This window comes from Branchiostoma floridae, chromosome 7 (genome assembly GCF_000003815.2).
Source record: "Branchiostoma floridae strain S238N-H82 chromosome 7, Bfl_VNyyK, whole genome shotgun sequence".
Classification (NCBI taxonomy): domain Eukaryota; kingdom Metazoa; phylum Chordata; class Leptocardii; order Amphioxiformes; family Branchiostomatidae; genus Branchiostoma; species Branchiostoma floridae.
In genome coordinates, this window is record NC_049985.1 from 7062992 (window position 1) to 7077547 (window position 14556).

General features: G+C 39.6%; 2 protein-coding genes across 3 annotated transcripts in view; one reads left to right on the forward strand and one right to left on the reverse strand.

Annotated features, from left to right (window-relative positions):
* The first annotated feature begins 123 nt into the window (after positions 1 to 123).
* Positions 124 to 4655, forward strand: LOC118419182 (39S ribosomal protein L44, mitochondrial-like). Its single transcript, XM_035825514.1, has 4 exons — positions 124 to 390; positions 2449 to 2569; positions 3004 to 3164; positions 3635 to 4655. The coding sequence occupies exons 1-4, from the start codon at positions 170 to 172 to the stop codon at positions 4185 to 4187; spliced, it is 1056 nt and encodes a 351-aa protein (XP_035681407.1). The 5' UTR covers positions 124 to 169; the 3' UTR covers positions 4188 to 4655.
* An 815-nt stretch (positions 4656 to 5470) lies between these two features.
* The window catches only part of LOC118419184 (palmitoyltransferase ZDHHC2-like), a 9744-nt gene continuing 658 nt past the window's right edge, over positions 5471 to 14556 (reverse strand). Inside the window, exons 2-12 of one of the 2 annotated variants that reach the window (XM_035825515.1) lie at positions 12563 to 12589; positions 12281 to 12375; positions 11898 to 12018; positions 11408 to 11477; positions 10977 to 11009; positions 10415 to 10535; positions 9862 to 10000; positions 9462 to 9588; positions 8084 to 8191; positions 6691 to 6809; positions 5471 to 6241 (exon numbers count right to left, since the gene is read on the reverse strand). In XM_035825515.1, coding sequence (XP_035681408.1) covers positions 6183 to 6241; positions 6691 to 6809; positions 8084 to 8191; positions 9462 to 9588; positions 9862 to 10000; positions 10415 to 10535; positions 10977 to 11009; positions 11408 to 11477; positions 11898 to 12018; positions 12281 to 12375; positions 12563 to 12589 — 1019 coding nt within the window. In that variant the 3' untranslated portion in view covers positions 5471 to 6182. The remainder of the gene's footprint in view (positions 6242 to 6690; positions 6810 to 8083; positions 8192 to 9461; positions 9589 to 9861; positions 10001 to 10414; positions 10536 to 10976; positions 11010 to 11407; positions 11478 to 11897; positions 12019 to 12280; positions 12376 to 12562; positions 12590 to 14556) is intronic. The other variant, XM_035825516.1, reaches the window with a different exon arrangement.

Here is a 14556-nt window from a genome sequence, read left to right on the forward strand (position 1 = left end):
AGCGCGCTCGGGGATGTCAACAGAACACAATCATCCTGTCAACAGAAGGAAAATTTTTACTGTTGGCAGGAAAAGCATGTTAATTTCTCCTCACTTTTGGTAGAACACATCACCAAGTTGCATAGTATAATTTTACGACAAGTAACGTAAGTCAGGCTGGTCCACGAGCATGGCGGGGCTTGGCAGAAATTGCATACTTTGTGCCAGAAAATCACTTTTATTTCATCGTTCTGTGGTCAGCTTGACCAGGCTGCAGATACCACCAGCTACAGAGGTAGTGGTAACACAAGTTAGAGGTACAAAACGATGGGTACGCCCGTATCTACAAACTCTAGTGAACCGAATCAACCGGGAGAATGAGTTGCTTGGCCCCCTCCCTCCCCAACCAAGGTAGGTCATCAATAGTTTAATATAGAAAAAAGAACAACAACATGTACAGTATTGTTACATGTACCTCGGGAAGGAGGTTCACCAACAAGCGTATTGTTTATGGTTATGTACTTGTAACTCAATATCCTTTTGATAGATTTGGGTAGCTTATATTAGCTTGAGATCCCCTGCGTGGAAACATTTCGGCCCCAAGCAGTATTTTCAGGTACTGCAGCATTGCAGGCTGACACCCTCTTCCTGTAACTTAGTGTAAGACTCCCATCCAAGAACTGTCTGGACCATCGCGTTGCTTAACTTCCAAGATCGAGGGATCTAGTGTATCCAATGCGCCACACATTAACCCTTAGAGGACGGGGTAAAATTTTCGGCGCATACAGGAATCGTTGCTAAAATTGTCGGTCCTCAGCGCGCCAACCTACGAACTGTTTGTGGCATGTTAAGATACTTATATTAATGCTAGGTAGGTAAAACTATACATTTTTGAAAAGCTAAGAACCTGTAGAATATGAATATATCAAGATAAAGACTGTATCTAGTTTGTAAGGAATAATACTGCAAAAAGGGCAGAAAAAATTCTTGTTGAAGTCTCGAAAAATATTTGAAATGTATATAACATCACCCACAAAGTCTCATAATATTTCAACAAGTCACTGAAAACTATCCTAGACTGCCTTGTTATTATTCCTGAATCAATAAAAACATCAAACAATGTATGTAAGTTACTGTAACTGTTTTATTCTTGCTAGCAAAGATAGTACCGAAAGCCTTGACCAGTTGTAAAAAGATGGACCTTATCAGTGTTCCCCTAATATTTGACCAGGAAAATTTCACCAAAATTATGAGTTGGAGGAAAACCAAAACAGACATTGCTATCTCAAAGTGTAAATACATGTCTGAACATGCTGCCCTCCCCCATAAGTGAATAAAAACAAATACAAAGCAGAAATTTGGCTGGATCAATAATTTGAAAACAATTTCAGAAACTCATGGCCCTCACTCCTTTATAATAAACACCAAAAACACCCACCTACTCCTTTTTCACGGCAAAGAAACCAAACAAAGGCTTGTAAATACTACCACATGGTACAGGACCGGCAAATGACCGTCAAAATGCCGAAGTTTTTATCAACTTCCAGTGCTAGAAACATCGTCAATCTCTTCCTCAGTGGTGCCACAGCCCCTTCTACGTTCTTCAGCATAATTGGCAATCAATAAATTGTGATTTTGAGCAAAAAAAACAAGGCAAAAACTCCGAAACTACAGCTTCAACCCTCCCCCATCAAAGGGGAATCCCCTGCACATGAAAACGAGGCTGTTTCCCGATTCCACCCGGGGAATACCGAGGAATGCCGATAGCCTTGCAAATGAGTTAGTGGGGGAGTCAGTAGGGGTGGCTGATCGGGCTCAACACAGGAAGTCACCAGGGGTGGCTGATCGGGCTCGAAGGGTTAATGGCATTAACTGATTAAGAAACTCCCTAAGGCCACAGCAAGTAAATTTTATGGATGACATCCGCGCGCTCATTCATTTTTGCCTGATTTCAGAAAAAAAAACAAGATTTTTTTCTTCTTCAGGGAAGGCTGGATAGACGAAAATGGGTAAAGGTTGTGATGTAACCTAATCATTGAATGTAGAATTGACACTAGAGACTCTGTAGCATTGACTGTAGTTGCAGAAGTGAAACTTGATAGGTAGTTGTAAGAGTGGCACAACTATGGAAGCTATGAGTGTAGTTGCCAACATGGTTAATGATACCAGTCTACCACACTAGTGTTACTTTAACTACACTGGTGCACTTCTTAAATACAGGAATGAATGCCTTGTTGGCTGTGATGCCATATTTTGTCCCTTCAAGTCTTGTTACAACGTATATTTTGAAAATTTGCCATCTTGTTTTTTTTACCCATCTTGTTTTTTTTTGCCCTATCTCATTATTTTTGCAGTCTGCAGAGGATGTCATCCATAAAATTTACTTGCTGTGGCCTAAGGCCTAAACCTTTATTTTGCAGACATTTGAAGTCTTTGATTCCTCTACTCTTTAATATTGTTTCTTTCTAGATCATCAAAGATCAACTGGAACTATGAGAGCGAACTGCATGCCTTTGGGCCTCGCCTGGGAGAGAAGCTGAACCTGAGCACACTTAGGGCTGCTTTTACGGACAGATCATATGTAGAAGAGGTGAGATATACTCATGCTGTTACTAGTAGCCTTTTGTTCTCCCTGAACTTGTGGGCTTGCTGGGCCTTCTTTTACTACAGTAAAAATGCATAGAAATATGTCATTCATGTTTTGGGCCACTAAAAAGTTGTTTTGGACCAGTACTGTAGATTTTTATGTACACTCACTCAGATGCCCTATAGGGCAAGAAATTCTGTTTGAAACTTGACCAACCTTGTTGCCTGTGAGACCAAGAGGTTACAAATAGAGCAGGGAGAATTTCACAGATAGCATTACAATGAAACTGTAAATACTATATACTAGTAAATAGCATCTGTCATCTCTTTTAAAGCGGTGGGAAATTGGCTCATCTGTTCTTGTTAGGAAAACTGGTCCAAAGTCGCTTTAACCTGTCATAGTACTGTATGAGACTAACATTTTGTTGGTCACCTCAGGAAGAAGAGCGGAGACGAGAGCTGGATCTGCCCCTGGAGGATGTGAAGCTGGACATGCAGGACAACTCCCAGCTGGCAGAGCAGGGCTGGCAGGTCACAACCAACTACGTCCACAGCTTCCTTAGGGCAGAGTTTCCTCTTCTGCCTGACGAAGGAATACAGTAAGTAGGAACAATTCTTGCAATTGTTGCCTGAAATCTACTAGAAACAGGAGTTATACTATAGACACATATGCTCCACATACTAGCACAGCTTGTGACACTGTGATTGGAATATTTGTAGTCATCAATGAAATGGTCTGAAATGCAAACATATTGACCACATTATGTATCTGCTTGCAAATGTTACCTTTCTAGTACAGTCAAACCTGTCTATAGCGGCCACTCAAGGGACCGGACAAATTTGGCCACTATAGACAGGTGGCCTCTGTATAGAGGTGGTAACTTGTAGATAAAATACCCAAGGGACCGACAAAAAGTGGCCACTATGGACAGGTGGCCCCTCTGTAGAGGTGGCCCCTAATACAGGTTTGACTGTAGATAAAATACCCAAGGGACCGACAAAAAGTGGCCACTATGGACAGGTGGCCCCTAATACAGGTTTGACTGTACAATCTTTTCTTTGATTTCAGAGCCATCCACGACTATGTAACCCAGGAGGACATGTTGGTGTGGATAGCCAATCACCTGGGAGTGAAAGACCTCATCCGCTGTTCCACTTTTCCAATTCCCCCTCCCGTTACCAAACAAGTCTTCCTGGGCGTCATCGGCGCCGTGAACCACGACCAGGGCTTGCAGCGGGCAGAGACGTTCGTCCACGACTTTGTGGTGGCACAGCTGGTTGGAAAGGACGTGAACGCCATGTGGGACATACCAAATCCCATGGGGATGTTGGCAGAGATGCTACAGAAGGCAGGAAAGGGGGAACCGGAGCCTCGGGTGATCAACCAATCAGGGACTAACACGGTTACACCAGTGTACTTTGTAGGAGTGTACAGCGACAAGGAACTGTTAGGAGAGGCGTCCGGAGACACCATGCCACTGGCTGTAGAGGAGGCGGCACGGGTAGCTCTAGCGAACATGTTTAAGACACACGAAGGCAGGAAGCCATTGGCACTGGACACAAGACTCAAAACTACGGCAAAACTTGCAGACAAGACCAACTATCTTGAAAACCAGTCATAAGAAAAATTGAGATTGTCAAAGTGCCTCCACCTTTCTTGATTAATCATATATTACCTGGTATAGTTATATTCTTGCATAGATGTTGTGCTCTTGCAGTCTTTTGTAAAATTCTGTTACACAGCATAAGTCTGACAGTTATAAGAGATGACAAACACAACATGTTGAAAGCACAAAATGTGTATTAAACGATTTCTCAAACCCACAGGTTAGTGCTGTCTTATCTATAGTATTAAACTAGCACATGCCAGCAAAAAAACAAAACTTCACCCATAATTACAAGGTCCTTACCTACTTTATCAGCACTGTTTACATTAAAAATTTAAAGTACCTATACCAGAAAGGTACTTGTGTATACGTAGAAAAGCTTGAACTGTGGTAAAAGCATTACATCTAGATTTGCAGCAACTTCAATGCATTTTGACATACAGTACATGTATTTGTAATCCTCAATAAAGGTATTGCCCCATATTCATGTAAATGATGTACATCTATAAATACTACAAATAGATTTAGATTGTGCACAGAACCCTCAACTAGCTTGGTTGTTTTTGTCTTACCGGTAACTAAGGCCACAAAGTAAAATCTTACAGATGATTTCAATCACTTGTGTGCAGTACATCGCTGCAGTACTTGGAGCAAAATGGCCAACATAATAAAGCAGTTCTTTAACGAACTGCTAGGGGCCACTGCTATTGATCCATATATCACCTTGTGTATACCTATTTATTTTCAATAGCCTGATTTGATCAGGCAACCATGTAACACTACATCTAAAAAATCTTTGCACAGAAATGTAGCTCTTTGACATACAAGGACAAGTTTTTTCTTTAAGTAGGCTAGTACCATATCTATATTGTCGTATATACACATGCCCACTGCGTCAAAAAGATACTAGTACATGGTACAACGGTATCATTTACAGAGGCACAGTTGACTACGATGCAGAGTTTTTGTGATTATTCCTGATTATCAACAACAAATATATACAGCATAGTGGTACGCCCTTAGAATACCACAGAAAGGTACAAGGAATTATTTTACAACTTTGGAGCAAATATTCCTATTTTTCTGCAATAAACTATAGCACAAAATAAAAGGTTTCAGGGGAAAAGTGTAACCTGTTAAAATGCATCTACATCTAACTTTTTGTATAAAATTTTTCTCTCTTTGATTGTACTTGTTTAAAGGCAAGTATAGTGCAGCAATCTAAGATAATTTTTTCCCTGAAGTTGGTGAAGTAGGTGAAAAAGAAAGCTTTCACACAGGGCTCAAAAGTTTTCTTAAATTGCTGTTTGTATTTTGTGCATTTTTACTCAATATTTACAGAATCTAAATGGAGACTACATGACAACCGATAATATGTACAAAAAGTTGTTTTTCTAATCAGTGATTATGAATTTGGATGTGTACAAAAAGTTTGGTCCTCAATACACAAGTATCATAGTATTGCATCTTGGATGATAGTGTCTAAAATGTTTTTCCTGAATATGTTGGGTATTTGAAATACTTGTATTATCAACCCTTTTCTTCTGCTATTTTGTGATCAAAACAATCTTATGTTATTTTCTTAGTCAACCAAATATTAAAATGCATCTCCATGTATAACTATTTTGAGAAACAGAGAGGATAGCATGTAACTGTTTCTTATAAACACTTCCTACTTCATTATACCTTTCAAAACATTCCTGCTCAAGTACATGTATCAAAATGGTTTTATTGAAAATTCTCTAATGATCAGGGTCATCGCAAGGGAACTATAAGTAAAAGGAAGGATATTTTCAAAACAACAAATACATTTCAAAAACAGTATCTTTGAAAAAGACACCAGCATAATAAATGCATTTTCAGTGATCCACTGGTACAAAATGGTTAACTCCCTTTGACTGAACTTTTGAATAATTCTGCATTGTTGTTCCCCAAAGAAACGACTGCATAAAGCACAGGTTGAAGGTTCTTGGTAGGCTGTTCCAAGAGCTGGACTTCCCCCATCCTCCGCTATGTCTCTGCCTCTACGTGCATTCTGCTACGACCAGGCGGTTGTACTGTGGTTAGGGCTGAGGATAGAAAAAAGTCTTTAACCATAGAAAAAAATCATAAATAACACACACCACCAAAAACTATACCAGTTGTACTAGTTTAAGTTCTCCTCCACACCACACATTATGGCTTTATGGCAGCACCCATTTGCAATTTGAAGCCGTTAGTGGAAATCACTACTGTAACAGCAGAGAGCTAACCCACTGGTAGTGGTCTGTGTATTCAACATTTACAATTGTACATAGTGAAAACTGACCAAGACAACATGGGACAGTTAAAATCTGGCTTATGCACACAGGTGTTCACTACAGACAGGATTCTTAATGCTCAATAGAAAAAAAAAACAATGGACCACAAAAAAAAATGGTCCACTGGCCACAGGTGGTCTATATGCAGATGCAGTCACTTGCACAGGTTTGACTGTTAAGTATGACACACATTCAGATACAGGTAAAGAGTTGTTCACCTGTTTCCCTGTCACTAACGTCTCCCTCTCCCTCCTCTGCCCAGCGCTGTCTGTCGTTCAACAGTTGGTGGGAGTCCTCCGAGGTTCTCCGGGTAGGGAAGCTCATGCCATCACCAAAACTACAGGACAAGGGTGAGGGGGGGCAAGTTATCACACACACTAATACTTGTAGATCGATGTGGATGTTGGTTAGAGGTTAGAGGGTCATTGAGAACATTTTACAATTCCAACTTTCATACTGGTGCTATTACTAAGCAAGCTTGCCAATTGAGTGTTTTTTTGTTCAAAGTTACAAAATCGTGAAATTCTGTGGTGAACTTTGAAGGCAAAGATGTTCAAAATGAAAGTAATAAATATTGTGAAGATATCAAACTCAGTTCTGTACACAAAATAAAGTGCTTGCCAACAAGTTTTGATCGGCTCTCTGACCCTTCTCAGTTGAAATAACTCAAAGCCTGAGTCACATGACCTGAACAGAACTGACATGTCAGCAATGGGTCAAAAGTGTACAGCAGTCAGTGATTGTAACTGTTGGTCTTGGCTAAGGAATGGTCGCTAGCCTGTTACTGATGTCACAATCAGGTCAAGTGACGTAGGCATTGGATCCTTTCAACCTGAGAAGGATGGGAGGACTGATTGAAAGCTTGTTGGTAAGCACATAACATTGTGTATGGAAATAGCTTCACAGTGAAGATATGATCTCAATATGTGATGAGCTACATGAATATTCTAAGCCTTCAGAAGACTACATCCCACTAGGCCCACCCATAAGTAGCACGACTAGCCATTAGGTTGAGTCTAGGTGAGAAGGAAGGGAAAGTGGGAAGACAGATTTTAGTTGTCGCTCCAAGAATCTGGGCAAGCCAAATATTTCATACGGTGAGTCCAATAACTGTGAATTAGTGGGGATTTTTTTCAAGCAATGGAGTTAACTAATTAGAAATACCAATCGGCTGCTTTGGATTTAGATGGTTTTCTCATTTTTGTAACTTGTAACAAAAACCACTGAAAAATCGTTTTGCTTGTGTGTTCTGCATAAATGGTTAACTGCCCTTAAACGTAACACAACAGCTTTGTACACTAGATTTTAGTAGATTAGAACAAGTTCTGTACACATGATGGTACAAATGTGTTTCTTTTTCAAAATGATATTTTTAGTACCATGTTATAAACATTTTATGGCCTTTGCAGACCTTTGTTAGCAATGAAATCAATTCTTTTTTCAAAAAACTACACAGTTTGAGCCAGTCCATCACCACAAGTAGGTAACAACATGGAACATTAAAGCCGATGATGACAACACTGGAAACAGGCGATGAAATGTGAGAAACTACATGTAGATGGTTTGAATCAAAAGTGCCAAAGCCAAAGCCAACACACACGAGGAACATACCCAACGCTATCTGGACTATCGGGGGATTCAGTGGCGGGGGAATCAGTTGGGGCCGGCTCACTTGGATCGTATTGAACTCGCGTGGGGAACTTCAGCCCATCACCCAGACTACAGCAACGACAACGGAAGGATACAGTGTATTAGTAATAAACAACATAGGCCACCAAAATTCAGAAAGGGAGTGTGGAATAGGGGTACAGTAGACATTGCAACAAGGTTGCGAGGGGTAGAAAGCATGAATAATTTAGGATACAGAAACAAAAGATGATAAAACCATAGCTAAGAGATGAAAGGTGATATTATACTATTCTACATTACTGGAACGTAAAGTAATTAGTGCACATAAAGGCTTTGTTTGTTTACAGTGTTTTATGTCTCACTTTATGTTGACCTTAGCAGCACTGTAAAAAATGCTTGTTCAGTCTTCAGCCTCCCTACCCCCTTGCTTCATCTGCAAACTTAACACCACTGTCAATACCCCATTTTCTCCCCCGATCACGAACTGAAATCCTGGTGAACTTCAACCTATTTACAGTAGATTCCATTGGCAATATGTTAATACAACAAATTGTCCCTGGAATGCCTTCTGTGGTAGAGGGCAAAAGAGACTCAGCAGCTATAGTATGTATGGATACCACGCTGAGAACTTATGGCTACTAAGTAATTATAAGAGCTATTGAGTTTAATAAACTACTAAATCTTGGTTTAAGTCACTGATTTTATTCCCTTCTCAGACTGGCTCACAGTGGGTGTTACTAAATACATGCTGCTTTTGTGATCACTATTCAAATACATATCTTGATAGGACATTCCACAAAAATCCATCCCACAGGAAAAGATTGGGGCTGCAGTAAACAGGTGGAGTCTCTAGAAGAATTCAAACATTAAAGGAAAGTAAGAATTGCAGACATCCTTGATTTTCAGGAGTGGGACAACTGAAAAGGTAGAAAGGAATGGTGAAGAAGAAGAGAAAAGTAATGTAAGGAGGTTCATAGTTTCAAATGCACATGTGCAGTGAAATGTGAGTAACATGTCAAAGGTGAAGGCTCCTGCGACATAAACAAACTCATCTGGACATACATGCATCATGGTCAGGGCTCGTGTTTACGTGTTAGGAGCCTTAACCTGACATATTACCCACAATGCATTTTGCTGAACATAAGCAGTCAAAACTATGAACCTCCTTATTCAACAGGAAATACAAGCAGTGCAGCACAGAATGAGGCACACAGGATATGATTATGATATTACAGGTGACAAAAGTAAAAGTATGCAACAGGGGCTTAAGGAAAACAGTGTGCTGGAATACAAGATGGCAGCACCCGTGGATGAAACAGAACAGGTTTATGGTGAACATTCAAAAGCGCCCCCTACCCACCTGGTGAAGACCGGCAGGAACCATAACCTCCTGTCCTCCCCAAACACTTCCTTCAGGTTGTTGGACGACCCCAGGTTGAACCCATCCTTGTCAGGGCCGTGTCTGAACATCGGGGTTCGGAAGGATTCTGCATGGGAAGTTTCAAGTTCAAGAATGTTCAAGTCCTTCCAATACCATCTGGTGTACAGGGCGGTGCCCATCTCCGCTTCCTTAGCCCATGGGCCACACATCGGTACAAATGTGATGTTGATTTCCATTCTACATTGTTATTTTCACAATTTTATTGTTGGATTGGCCGAAATCAACAATGAAAGAATCCCTACCTTCTGACCATACATTTTTTTTTTCAGGACTTTAACTGGAAACAAATGATTCCCCTCCCTAGGCCTAAGGTACATACCTAATGTGGTCCTGTTGCTGAAGACCAGGTAAAGGTGATAACCAAACAGGGACACCAGGCTGATGGAAAACATGGCCGCCGCAAAGAACAGGAACAGGATGTGGAACCTGCCATTCCCAATGGTGTCATCCAGCTCTTTCTACAAGATGGCAGCAAAAACATTGGTTAGAGACCATTAAGAAATTTCAAAGTTTATTGTAATCTAGAAGTACATTTATGAAAGTTAGACATCCAGGTAAACAATATTCAATTGTACTGCCAGTTCATTCAAGTGATGCTGAAGAAGAGTGAAGGATGTCACTCGAAACATCCGGAAATAATCACCGTTTTTTATCCGGTTGTAGAGATTGAATTGTATTTGAATATTGTAAATGGATGACATTAATTAATTTTTTTCGCAGGGACTTAATTTCATGGTAGAAGGGAAAAAAGGATGGTTTTTGATGTGTTTTAAGTTCACAGTGGAAACAATTCTACAGTGGTGATACAAATTCATATATGGAGTGTCATGAATTTGAAACGACAGAAAAAACAATCAATAAGAACATCTTACGTTCCAGAATTTGATGAAATACTCCACAGAAGTGCCTGCTACATATATACAGTACAGGAGACCATAGCCGAGGAACAGCACGAAGAACTTGTAGTTGCTGTACCCAACACAATTGTTCACCCTGTAACAAAGAGAAGAATGCAATCAATGTCACAATCGGGATTAGACAAGAAATCTAAGATTTCACACCTCTGTGAAATACAAATATAGGTTTTGTGAATGTCTTGATGCCATAGCCCTAGCTGTCACAGATGTAATCAATCCTATTTGTCTCCTTCCAACAGGGAGCCATTTATCTGGCAGTTCGCCATGTTTCTTCAGGACCACATACCGAAATACATACAAATCCATCAAAAGGATCGTGAGTTAATAATATAGCCTTATAGCTGCGAGCACAGAACCACAACTAAAAACAGGATCCATGCATATAGAGTTCATTTGTGGACACTATTCAGAACATATTTCATGTACCTTATTGTAGTGCTAAAGCAGAGGAGGATGTCTGACCGGTGACAAAAATGTAACAGTTTCCAATTGATGGATGACTATTCGCTTAACTTACCAAGGACAGTGATGATCCATCTTAAGTACACACCTGTAAAATACACATGAAAAAGTCAGAAGATAGCAAACATGACTTTACATCTATCTGATAGAAACTGCTTTGAATGCATTGTAACTTTTCTGTATGTCAGGGTAAAGACTGCAATCTGACATGATTGATGACTCTACTAGTAAAGATTGTGATCGCAATCTGTATTAGCGCAGAATCCATTTCGAACCTTTGACTTTATTTCCATTGTAACAGTATGACACAGTAAGGTGTAGCACGCAGCAGATTGCTGGATGTTTGCAATCTCTATCAGAAGAATTGCTGATTCTGCTGGATTGCAATCTGACATAGATATTCTATAGACTATGGATGAGTAGCCCACACACCTGATGTTATGTTTAGGTACACATCTGTAAACATAGGACACATCCAACACTTACGTTCCACACATTGAACAATGATGACATCTGTCTGGCTTGATGAGCTGGCAGGGTTCACAATAACGGATTGCTATGAGAAAAAATAATGTTATTACAACAAAGTCAATGCTTCTGTTTATAACATATATGATATAGTGTCATTTCTTTATGGACTGAAGATCATATGTGCTTGAAAAATGAAGCAAAGCATCTCTAGAAAACCTGAAAATTTATTGGATATGAGCCATAAAAGGTAAATATTTTCTTACTAAGCCCAACGTCAAAGCTTAATTCATGGGAAGTTAACAAAAAGGATTGTTTGTGTGTTGAACAAACATACATTTTTACAATGGTGATCAGGAAGAGATGGTTCATTTTGTACCTTTTCTTGAACATGTCAATAATTGTTCTTGGCCTCTAACCCTTCAATATTAGATAATATCTTCCTGACTACCAAAAACAGCTCAACCCCTGGATCTGCCAATGATTATGAAGAAGGAAAGATGCTTACATCCTCCAATGGTTCTTGTCACCAGGGGCAGGTCTTTAGCCATCTGTGCCAGGTACTGCTGCTGACGGTCTTCCCTGTCCTCATGTTCCAGTCTGTCCACATCCGCCTTGCTCAAGTAAAACTTCAGGACATGGGGAGGACATCAGTTAGCCCTTAACCTTTGTACTGTATTCAATTTAATTAATTTAGATTGTATTTCAGACTCAATCTGATCTTAAGCAAAAGTTGTCATATAAATATGCTAACTTAACACTGAATTACATGTACTCATGACTTTTATCTTTCCAACACCTACCCACATAGCGAATACCATCACAAACCACCCAAAGGTATTGGCACAGAAACATGAACACACAGACATATGTAAAAAAAAGCTTCCTTACCTCCTGTGCAGGTTTCCCCACCGGAGCAAAGATGGTCTGGTAGTACGACCACACAAATATCAAGAAGAAGACGTGGTACAGGACAAGATACACCACTGGAAGAAAGTAACAATTAACTTGTTACTAACGAGTTAACAATTAACTAAGTTACAAAGCAAACTGTTTTGTCTACAATGACATATTTGTACTATATATATCTGGATCAAGTAATTCTTAAATATAAATGAAATTCATACGGCCAAAAAAGCACAATTGATAAAAACTGATAGTCAGACTACGTACCTTTCTGTGGAAGGCTTGTGATGGCAACTGCAAAGAAGATACAAAGTCATTTTTCTTGTCATGATACATGTACCTTATTCATGTAATTACTACTAATTACTAATCTCCAAACAGATCCTACGGTAGCATAAGATAGTATCAAAGGCTGGCAGAGGAGTGAAGCCAGCTTAAGAGTGAGTTTCGCTACCTGTGAGTTTGGCAAATGGACACCTCTTGACTGACGACACTCCTTGGCCAGTTTTGTACAATCTTATGCCATTGTAGGATCTGCTTGGAGATTATGTAATTACCCCTTCCCTTCTAAATGATTTACACTTGTAAATGAAATTTACAATCATAAGACGTAATGTTAGCATTGGAGCATTTGGTTTCAGGATACGGTATAAGGTATACTATATTAGCATTAAAAGAAATTGCAGCATTAGTATTCACATATTGGTAACAACAGGCAGCCTAAAGTTCAAAGCCCTTTGAACTTTTGTCATTTATTATTTATAGTTACTGCCATCACGATCTGCACTCTTGAAGCAAGTTACATTTTAAAAGCTTTAGACTGACATAGTGAGTGAGTGTACATGTACGTGTACTACTAGTTGTATACAAATAAAATAACTGACAAAATTCAAGTCAAGGATCAAACTTTCAAAGAATTCTGATCTGAATGTCTAAGAGGTCAAAGGTACCATCTGTCACATTTGTCAGTAACATTAGAGTACTAGTATTAGGGGAATGTAGGTCATGTTTTTGTGGATATCAGACTGCTGATATCCTTCTAATCTTTCTTATTTATTACAATTTTTTTGTTTGTGTTGCATAAACAGCAATGTGTTTCATAGGGCACCAAGTTTGTACGGAAGAGTACAAGATGCATATACTTGATCCATTCACACCCAGATAGACTTCTGCTCTTTTTGATAAGTTTTGTGGGATCTTTAACATGCTGAAGGTGTGGCTCTATCCAAATACACTGTACTAGTAGGGAATCCAAGTTAAATATGCCACACATTCCCACTGAGGGGTGTTCCTTGCCCAAACTAAGAACATGCATCAAGTATCCATTTACACCTGAGTCATGGGAGGAAATTGGTGTACAGAAATGGGATGAAAAGAAATTGTCGCTGAAAACAGCCCTTCATCAAACGCTAGTGCACGGAATGGATCACAAATTGATGGCAATCTTCTGATCATGCATCCCCACAGTATGGATATCAAATTCATCCCACTGACACGAACGGCAATCAGGACATATTGCCTGCCTTCTAGACAGGGGAGACCATGGCTGATGCTGTGAAACTGAAAGTGACTTACTTCCTGGTCTTACCTAAAGGTATTGCTATCATCTATTGCATATCCCTATAAATTTTGTCTGATCATGCATCCCCACACAATGGATATCAAATTCATCCGACTGACACGAATGACAATCAGGACATATTATGGGCCTTCTTGACAGGGCAGGATATTGCTGATCCTGTCAAAGTGACATACGTTAGCAATTTGGCCAATTTGTAGTTTGAAATGTCACTAGGTCGAAACATAATGCATTTTGGCTATCTTACTTCCTGGTCTTGCCTGAAGGTATTCCTACCGTAATGTCTATTGCATTTCCCTACATATTTTGCCCCTTTTTGCTCAACTTTGAGGCAAACATATAATATGGCAATCTTCTTTAAACCCCCATAAAATTTAATACCTAATGTAAAGGGATTCTAAAAATTAGTAAAATATACATTCTGACCATAATTAAAGGACTATCTCGGGAGTCAGGATTATAGTAGTATTACATTTATGTGGTTAAGAGATGATAATACATCTTGCAGAGAAATATTCAAATCTACTCTCGAAAAGTTACTGTAAATGCGAGAAATTTTTGCAGCGGTTTAATGTTTGCGGTTTTCGCGGTGGCCACTTCACCGCAAACTTAAAAGTAATAAAACCACCTCGAACATTTTTCCATGGCAGTAAGAGACTACGGTGAATGGTGCTACCGCAAA

Bases quoted from the DNA above. Each gene is read 5' to 3' on its own strand.
- LOC118419182 (XM_035825514.1), top strand. From the start codon at position 170: ATGGCGGGGCTTGGCAGAAATTGCATACTTTGTGCCAGAAAATCACTT. The intron at 391-2,448 runs GTAGGTCATCAA...GTTTCTTTCTAG, and splicing joins CCCCTCCCTCCCCAACCAAG to ATCATCAAAGATCAACTGGA. The intron at 2,570-3,003 runs GTGAGATATACT...TGGTCACCTCAG, and splicing joins ACAGATCATATGTAGAAGAG to GAAGAAGAGCGGAGACGAGA.